The sequence below is a fragment of the Cinclus cinclus genome, chromosome 2 (genome assembly GCF_963662255.1).
Source record: "Cinclus cinclus chromosome 2, bCinCin1.1, whole genome shotgun sequence".
Classification (NCBI taxonomy): Eukaryota; Metazoa; Chordata; class Aves; order Passeriformes; family Cinclidae; genus Cinclus; species Cinclus cinclus.
In genome coordinates this window covers 4,433,645-4,443,604 of record NC_085047.1, presented here as the reverse complement: position 1 = coordinate 4,443,604, position 9,960 = coordinate 4,433,645, and the positions used below count along the sequence as shown (strand labels likewise).

Below are 9,960 nucleotides of genomic sequence, written 5' to 3'. Positions count from 1 at the left end.
TTGTGCCTTAACTTTCCTGAGAACTTGGCAGCTAAACCATTTGTGAATTAACTCTTTAATCCTTGCATAATTGTACACAACATACTGTGGAAAAACAAAGTAAATGACTTTCAGCTTTAAAATGAAATTTACATACTTGTATGAAAGAATTATTTTTATTCTAAATAAACCACAGAGTTTGACAGCTTGCTAGAAATCAAAGTAGAATCTTGGCATTTTGGTTTTTAAACTGGTACATGTTACAGGTTTTAAGGTTGTAGATTTAGTAATTACATAGCATCAACAGAAAGGCCTAACAGTGTTCCCTCTTTTGTTAACTGTTACTGTTGAAGGAAGTGTAATAAGAATAAAAGTTTCTGATCCTGCCCCCTCTCTCCACCTCCCTCTGCACATTGCCACTCAATCTCTTAAAGCTGAGTTGATTTTTTTAAAAAATAATTTCCAGCTCTTGCTACAGAAGACCACTCGCCCACAGGTTCTTTGTGTGGGTGGGTTCCTGCACTGGTAATGATCCATTGGGTTTCATCACATGTTCTTTAGTATGAACTCAGCTGTGGGTGGTGAGCTCCTGTGAGCAATGGCTCACAGTGGAACCCTTTGGAGTTTGCTGAGGTTTGAGAGAGGATTGGGGGCCTGCTGGGGGCAGTTAGTGAGTCCCTGAAGCCAAAGCTGTTCCCAGTATGCTTTGATATCCCCCTCGTAAGGCAAGAGCTGCTGCCCTGGGCCTGTGACCTCTTGAAGTTATGTTGCTGGCTGATTGTTGTGGGTCTCTCTCCTTTTGGACAGGAAGATGCCCAAGAAAGGAGGGAAGATTGCTGATGTGGCAAAGGAAACACGGGCACCTTGTAAAAGGCCCAAATTGGACACAGCTGATTCTCCATCAGTCCTGAGTTTTGAGAGCCCAGACAGCCTCTTCAGGAGCCTGATCTCTCCCATCGAAGAAGAGGTGTTTTTCAGGGAGTACTGGGAGCAAAAGCCACTGCTTGTTCAGAGAAATGATGTCCTGGTGGCTGCTTACTACCAGTCCCTGTTCCAGCTGGCACACTTGAAGGAGCTGTGCAGCCAGGGCCTGTGCTACGGGCGAGATGTGAACGTCTGCAGGTGTGTGAATGGGAAAAAGAAGGTTTTAAATAAAGAAGGTAGAGTGAATTACATGCATCTGAAGAAGGACTTTGACCAGAAAAAGGCAACAATACAGTTTCATCAGCCTCAGAGATTTAAGGTAGGATTGTTTCACTGTAATGAATGCAGTTAATGGTTGCTTTATAATATGGTGTGGCTTTTGCTGAGTGGCACTAGACATGGCTTCATATCTGCCCCCAGGGGAGGTAATTGGCACTGATGATCTGCTGAAATCTTTGCATGAACTGTATTAAAACACAGTTTATACTTTTGTACATACCCCTCATGTTGCAGTGCTCTGCAGTAAGAACAAAGTCTGATTCATGCTATAATGTTTTTCTGTAATATTGAGTATTTTTTTAAATGCATATAATTGATGACTAGGCATCTGTGCTTAAATTATCTCTTCTGCCCCACTTTTTCCTTGTGCAAACAGGGACTTTTGTACCACTTCCCTTTAACCAAGGACGTGGTGTGAAACCATGTCAAGTATTTCCAGGACACTCCACCATTCTTGCCAATGGATTAGCATTGAATTGCACCATGGAAGCGACCACCCCATTTTAGCTGAGTGTCCTCAGTATGTGTCTATGGGAAAGAGACAGTGGTGCTGCACAGTTGTAAAGGACTTGGGATACTTGTAGGTACTTTGATTTAGGCAGTCCTTTTATGTCCCAAGGTGTCAACACAGTCCAATTGTGAGGTGGACCCAAATACACAGCAGAGTCCCATGTGTAGTGTCACTGACTGATCTCAGTCTTTGGCATCTCCTGATGTTCCCTGTCACATGTTGGGTGTGGATGAGCAAAGTTTGTGCTTGAATGTTCCCAAGCAATTGGAGTCACTTGTAAAAGGTGTCTGACCTTTGTGTTACTCCCTCTTTGATGCAGTTGGGATGATGGGTGGTTTATTCTCCATTTAGCCTCGTTTTTGCCTGGTTTTGCAGCCTGAAGTTGGTACAGGGAAGAGAGCAAACATCAGTGTTCTGTCAAGGCACCAGATCTGCCATTACTTTCATGGCACATCTCCTTTACTACTGCAGTGCTTACCTTGAGGAGAAACTGCTTCCCAGGCTGTGTGTTCCTGTGGGGATGTTACCATTCTTCCCCAGGGATGGGCTGGTGGCAGCTGGGCTTGGCTGAGCTCTTCAGTAGTAACAGCATAATTTTTTAAATTATTTTTTTTATTTTAATAGGAGGAGCTGTGGAAGATTCAGGAGAAGCTGGAGTGTTACTTTGGGTCTCTGGTGGGGTCCAATGTTTACATCACTCCCCAGGGGTCTCAGGGCCTTCCTCCTCACTACGATGATGTCGAGGTAGGACACCACCACCTTGTTCTGTGAGACCCTTTTGTGGGCTCCTGGCAGTGGATGCCTCTGTGTGTGCTTCCACCTCTCCCTCACAATAAACATTAGAAAGAGTTCTTCTTTTCCACTGAAAGGAATTAGGGTAATTATTTGCAAGTGTTTCCTTATATATTTTTGATGAAAGTGTACTAACAGTAATGGCTAAGTTTAAGTGACTGGAGTGAAACAGGGATTTCCAAATTCGGGATAAACCGATCACACTTCACAACTCCTCTCTGTTGTCTCTAAATAGAGTACAAGAATTTAGTTCAGATGTAAATTTCTGCATTTAGATATCTAAATGGTAATGTGAAAGGAATTGTATTTGCCATGCTGTGGAGTAGCTGAGAGCAGGGAAGGGGAAAACCTGTATTTGTCAGAAAAGCAACCTCTGCCACTATTTCTGTCCCTGCCTTCTGGCTTGGTTCTACAGACTTGGCAAGTCAAGGTAAATTAAAATACCCGATGAGTTGGATGTGTGAGGGGCAGCAGGCCCCCAGAAAATTTGGATTTGTGGTCTTTTGCAGGTGTTCATCCTTCAGCTGGAAGGAGAGAAACACTGGCGACTCTACAAACCAACGGTGCCTTTGGCTCGGGAGTACAACGTTGAGCCAGAAGATAGGATTGGGAGTCCCACACATGAATTCATATTAAAGGTATTCTAATTTAATTGCTTCAGGTGGTCAGGGATGTGGTAGCAAGAAAAGTAATCATGGTTGGTAGGCTCTTAGAAGTAGCTGATATGACCAAGTTTAAGGACCATAAGATTAAAGTGGAATCAGTTTTCATGACTGTTGCTTTATGAACTTTCTCTCTGTGCTGGTGTTTATAGGACAAGCCACAAGTAAACTGATTTTTGCTTTGTGGAGGCACCTTCATGTGCTTTGCACTTCTTTCTTGTCTGGACTTCCCTGATCTATATTATCTTCTGTGGAGATATTTAATTTACATAGGTGAGAAGATAGGGAAGGAGGAAGGTTCTACTTGTTTTTTAAAGAGTCTTAACTAAAAGTTTCAGACTATTTGAATTTTCTTGTGAAACACTGCCCTTTTCTTTTGATGTGATCTGGCAAATTCCCAGGGCACTGAATTACCAGCAGATTCATCTCATCTGCTTCTTTGTCCCCTTCCTGCAGCTCAGCAGGACTGTGCATGTTCTAGCATGTTAAAAACTCGTGTTTGCAGATAGGTGTAGAGCAAATATTGACAGTAGGTTGGAAAGTTTGAGGTGTTGGACTTCTAGCTTAGAGTGCTTTATGTTATTGAAGTGTACACTGGAGAATTGCTCAATTTTGTGATTTTTAAAGAATATGTATTGTCAGTCTCTCTGCTCAGAGAGTTATTTTCTCTGGACTACAGTAAGGTTTGACCTAGTGGCCTGAATGTATCAATTCTCTTTCACTTTCCTGCAGCCAGGTGACTTACTGTACTTCCCAAGAGGGACTATTCACCAGGCTGACACTCCTGATGGGATTTCCTATTCAACACATGTGACCATCAGCACCTACCAAAACAAGTAATTGCTCTTTATTTCTTGTTTTGTTTGGCTTTCCCCTGCCAGATGATGTGTGTGAATAGTAGAGACTTGAAGCTGGTGTTCCAAGGATGTTTCAATTGATGTCCTGTTTCTTAAAAAAAATAACCTTGTAATGGGCTGTCTGGATCTATTCCTGTGTTCATCCTTTTCAGCCCTTGTGTGGTTTGTTTTCCTGTGAGTATTACAGGGATAGGGCATGTCAGCTTCCCCCCAGAGATGTGGTGACATGGAATATAGGTGGATATCCCACTATTGCACAGGTGCCCTGCTGTTAGGGACAGAATCTAAGTCTTGAGATAGCAGTAACTGAAGTTTTGGGGTTTAGGGGAAGGAGGGGAATGAGACCATTGTTTGAAACAGCCTCTTTGCCGGGTTTTTATGCAGCAAGCTTGATTGCTTTTTAATTGCTTTATTTATTATTTACCAGCTGGAGACTTTAATACGGAAGATAATTTTACAACTGCCATCTAATTTTTGTCTTTAAAAAAACCCCTCACCAGTGGCTGAAATTGCTGTTCATTTCATAATCTAGATAAAGAGCCATGAGTTATTCCTTTCATCAGGTTTCCTCCTGTATTTGATGGTCACCCACACATCTTCTGACAGATTCTTCCATTCTCTGCTAATCTGTGGTTTCCATTTTCTACCCCATGCATGAGAGTCAGATTTCTTCTTTTGACACAGGTCATGTCCCCCCACTGAAACATTGTTATCACACAGGGGGAAGATGCTGCTGCTGCCACCTAATCAGCTATGGGGTGCTGGGCTTGGAGTTACTGGCCTGACAGGAATTGGGAAGGATTTATGTTAGCTTCAAAACAGGGCGGAACAAGTTTGGGCATATTTTAGACAAGTGTGAGATGAATCTTGAAACCACCAGCTGTGCCACTGTGGAAGCCCAGGGTGTCAGTGCTGCTGGTCACTGTTCCTGTGGCCAGTGGGCACAGCACGGTTTTTCCAGCTGGATCTGTATGGATTTATTGGCCAAGGAGTGCTGGGAAGCCAAGGATTCAGCTCCTTGTAATGGGATTGCTGGAGATCTGCAGCCTTGTGTGGAGTCAGTGCAGTTTTTCCATGGCTGCACGAACCCAAGGCCAGTCCAGTGCGTGACTTGTCAGGAGCACATTCCCTGGGGATGTCTGTCATGGGTGAGCAGAAGAGCAGGAAAAGCTTCAAGACTGTTCTTCCAAGGTTAAAAAGTGGAATCATCATCTACTTAGGTTATTGGCAATGAAGTGTAAGAGCCTTTCTCTGCTCCTGCTGTCAGCAAGTGTAGGTAAAATAAGCAGCAGTCCTGGTGTTTTGATTTGGCTTGTAGATGGAATTATGATGTGGAAACATTTCCTTGGAAAGCTGAAGAGAATTTGAAAATAGCTGTGGAGGTGACACTTCAGGTATTTTTAGGCACCAAGACAAAAGGGACATCTCTGTTGAAGCAGAATTTTTCTGAACTAGACCCCAGCAGGCAGAGAGGTGTGCATGTGGGATAAGCAGGGCAGTTTGGAAAAGCAGTGAGCTTTAGCTGTCAGATGGAAACTGGGGGCAAGAGGTGCACTAAGAAGTAGATGTCAAATTCCTTTCATTGGCCAGAATTCTTCCTTCCTACTGGGTAGCAGACAGTGAAACATTTGAGTAGACATGATAAAAAACCAAGAGACTATAATAAGCAATAATTGTTTTACATCTTAACACTGCTTTAGGTAGGAAAAAAAAAAGTAGGATGTGTGTTCTATTTCAGTGCAACTATTTCAGTAATTTTTTTTCCTCTGTCCTTTAGCTCTTGGGGAGATTTCTTACTGGATGCAATTCCTGGCCTGGTGTTTGATACAGCGAAAGAGGACGTGGCACTGCGGACAAGCATTCCAAGGCAACTGCTCATGGTTAGTAGGGGGACTGAGGGAATAATGGTGCATCCAGGTGATCTCTCAGACAGATCTCTCAGCAGAAGTTCTGTCAGGCCAAGCTTCTGAATCTTTTAAGTCAGTGAAGCTGTGAATTGTTGTGGGACCTCCTTATCGTGATCCTGTCCTGCTGCTGCTCAGCTTGTCAACATGCAGGAGGAACAAGGGTCTCTTCAGCTGCACTTTGCAAGTCCTTTAGCCCCAGAGCAAGGAGAGTGAGCTTCATCTTTGAGATGTGAACAGCTCATGGGGTATGTGTAAAAGAAACAAAGCTTGGCTTGGGACTAAGCAGAGATAGAAAGGAGTGTCCAGATTTTCACTGCTTTGCTGCACTGCTTTAGGCCTGGTCTATTTAACTTGAATTCTTTGTGGATGTTTAGCAGGTGGACACAGCTGACTGCACCAAAAAGCTGAGCAGCCTTCTGAGAAGGCTTGCAGACAGTCTGGAGACCTCCAGGGAACTGAGATCATCCGACATGAAGAAGGATTTCATTATGCACCGGTTGCCGCCGTGCTTGGGATGTGACGCTGATCCTTTGACTCCAGGTAGAGTTTGAGCTTCCCAAAACTGGTTGGTATGATGGTAGTGGCTAAGTCTGCCTCTTAAAACTCCTAGCATTTCATGGCAGGCCAAGATCTAGGCCCAGCTTTGTCTTGTGCCTGGCTGTGTGTGTGTGTTTGCACACCTCTCTTGGTCAGTTCCCAGTGTCTGGTGGGAGAGATGACCCATTTCCCTTACATTGAAATAAAGGTTATCCTGGAATTTAAAAAATCTTTCTCATTTCTCCTTCCACCACAAGTTTGAAAACTTGTGGCTGTGGAAACACAGGTTACCAAAAAAATCTGGCTACAAGAGAATGGGTAGTGCAAAGGCAGCTCAGTTTGTATCATGTCTGAAAACCAGACTTCCTTGTCTAAGGGAGAATTTATTCTTCTTAGGTGGGAAATTGCCAAAAATAGATAGCAAAATCAGACTGCAGTTTAGAGACCATGCTATCATCACTGTGGAACCAGATCAAGAGAATGCTGTAAGTATAAGAAGCCCCCCTTGTATGCCTGAGCTGGGGAGTGGGAGGCATGTGAATTGTTGCTCTGTTGTACTAAAAGGCTTGTGCAGTTCTGCTTGGTTGGATCCTGCATCCCATTATTGCTGTTAGGAGATCCTGGGGCTGTTTGCCGAGTGCATTCCACCCTTCTGGAGGGACGCACAGAATTATACTCAGTCTGTGATTCTGCATGGCTTTTATCTGAATCACATGGGGTAGGTCATTACATCAGCTAAAATGCCCTTTATAGCCCAGGATAATAGATTAAAAAAAAATAAAAATCTTTGTATTTCAGAACATGAAGAAGTTATAAAATTAGGGTTCCTGAAAAGAGAGAGTTCTCTTGGTTGCATTTAGTCTTCACTACTGAATTCTCTCTGTACCTAAGTGGGTGACAGTGGCACTTACAAATTGTTCCACAGTATAGATACTGGTATCTTGCATCATTCGATGTTTACACTGCTGATCTGTGAAAGTTTATTAATATTAAGCTGTCGAAGTGCTTTTTGTTATCTTAATTAAAAAAAAAATGGGAGGGGGGTGAAACACAGAAGATGGATTATCTTCTAAAAGTTGTTTTTTATTTTAATGAGTGGAATGTTTCCCTCCAAGAAATACATACAGGAAATTACTGATTTTTCTCGTCCATTTTATTTGTGTCCATATTGCTGTGAGACTGTGTAGGCTTTGGAAACTTTTTTTTTCCCAGTTTTTTTGCAGCTGATTTGCTCAGCCTTGACCAAGGCTTGATAATGGGCATGTGATTTTTAAGAGACACATCAGTCTCAGACTGGAGATTTGATGCACAGCTGTTCATTAAGATTTTTTAGGAGAGGTGCCTTCAAGGGCTTGTTTTCTACACAGCATCAGTCCTGGGACTCCAGCAGAGGCAGTTTTAAGGAAGAAGGTTGTAAATAAATGTTCAGTGTTTTGGAGAATCCCTTCTTGCTGTGGGAGGTTGCTGTTGGGTCATTCAGTTGAGAAGGTGACTTGCTTTCCTTGCTGTAAGAGTGGCCTCTGGAATTAAGGAGCTGGTACTGGAGTGAGGTGAGGTGTGGATCACTTGTGACCATTTTGTCCCTGCTGTCTTTTAGGATGAAATTCGCAGGGAGATGGTTTATGTGTATCATTGCTTAAAGAACAGGAGAGAAACTCACATGATGGGGACAGAGGATGACACTGCCAGTGAGGATGGCCTGGCACAGGTTTGTTCCTGCAAACACACTCCGAAATTTATTTTGCCACTGTGGGTTTGGCACCCAGAGTTTTTGAGCCCATTCCCAGAGTACCTGGATGAGCTGAAGCTGCAACACAGGCAGTGAATAGTAGAACTGAGTAATGTGATCTCATGCTTAATTAAACATTTGAGATGCTAATGGGATGTCTTGTGCATGCCCCCTGGCCCAGTTAGCAAAGCTGCTGGAGCAACTAAAAGTATCTTACTGTGTGTCCTTCAGCAGGTCCTGTTGGAGGCTGCTGGAGATGTAGCACAGGTTCCATGGGGATCACTGCACTTCATTTCTGTCATGTTAAACCTGTGTTAGCTCCTGTATCCACTGGAACACCCTGTACAGGGCTGCTCAGTTCAGCCTTGGGCAGGTCAGCACTGGGAGTAAAGAACTCACTCTTCTAAAATGTAATTCAGGTCTTCACAGCTTCACCAAAGAGGCAGAACAGAGCACAGCCTGGCCTTGTCTTGGCCATTGCTGCAAGGCTTTTTTGTCTGGTAGTTATTTTCCTTTTGAAGTAAATCTCACTGCTCCTCTAGAGCTGAGGCTGGACACTGGCACCTAAGCAGCACCTGCACATCCCAGGTTCTTCCTTCCTGCCCTTAAAAAAGAGTCCTGGGAATGAAGGTCCTCTGTGCTTCTGTGCCCAAACACTGCTTGTGCCAGCTAGGAATAAAGCTCTGTGACCTTGCTAAAATAATGGGTAGGGTTAGGCAAGAGGGTAAATTTAATTTTTTTTTTTCTTCTGTGTGGAAAACACAGGAGGAGGTCACATAAACATCCTTACCTTGTAAAGTGTGCTAGAGCATGGAAGAGTTACTTCTAAGTAAAATAGGTTCTTCATAAAACTGTATCCTTTGGAGGCTGCTCTCACAAACACGAGTGTGGTGTGGGAATGGAGCACATTGCTGCAGTTCCCTCCCCACAACCTCACGCTGTTGTGTAATAAAGTCACTGCACTGTGCTGAAGGGTTTTTTTTTCTGTCTCCTTTTCCCCAGCACACTCATGGGCTGCGGTTCCCTTTGTCCTACCTGGATGCTCTGAAGCAGATCTGGAATGGCAGCACTGTTAATGTTAAAGAACTTAACCTTACCTCAGATGAGGAGAAAGAAAACCTTGCCTTGTCGCTCTGGACTGAATGTCTCATTGAAGTTCTTTGATGCTTTTGTGAATTAGCTGCTCTTGGCTATTAAGCATCTCTTGAAAGCAAGTGTTATTAAATTAGTTTTTTTATCCATCCAGCCTCTGGTTTGTAGTGCTAAACAAACATTGCACTATCTGTACTTTGCTGCTTTTTGGTGCCAAATGTTAACTGTCCTTACAAACTTTTGGGAAACTGGGCATGGGGAAAAACAGGTAAGTGAGCCACAGCTCCAGGTCTGCGGCTGGATGAAGTCATGCCTAAATACCCCCAGTACTCTGGTGTCCCCTTCCTTCTGGAGAGCTGCTGGGATGTGGAGGACATCTAAAGCTATACATGGAACAGGTTCCAAAATCTTGGGCATGAAACATTAACTTGATTTTTTTCCATTTGTAAAGTTCAGCAGCAGGAAAACCTGTTTGATTGCCCTGACAGAACAAAAGCTTCCTGGTAAAAGCTGCCTGTGCTGTTCCGACAGGGAGCTTTGCCCAAGAAAACCCCCTTTCCCTCAGATGCTGTCATCCCTGGAATAAACAAACAATAATATTTATCCTCAACCTCCCCTAGCACCACTTTCAAGTGAAATTAGTTCAAAAGCTGTATCTGGAAATCTTTATCTTCAGTATTCACTTGAGTGG

The 9,960-nt window shown here is 43.5% G+C and overlaps 1 protein-coding gene across 1 annotated transcript; it reads left to right on the top strand.

Annotated features, from left to right (window-relative positions):
• Positions 1 to 790: 790 nt before the first annotated feature.
• RIOX2 (ribosomal oxygenase 2) lies at positions 791 to 9,361 on the top strand. The gene is made up of 9 exons (XM_062511268.1): positions 791 to 1,222; positions 2,318 to 2,437; positions 2,995 to 3,123; positions 3,880 to 3,983; positions 5,782 to 5,884; positions 6,286 to 6,451; positions 6,845 to 6,933; positions 8,046 to 8,156; positions 9,180 to 9,361. Exons 1-9 carry the CDS (start codon positions 791 to 793, stop codon positions 9,339 to 9,341), a joined length of 1,416 nt encoding a protein of 471 aa, XP_062367252.1. The 3' UTR covers positions 9,342 to 9,361.
• Positions 9,362 to 9,960: the final 599 nt, after the last annotated feature.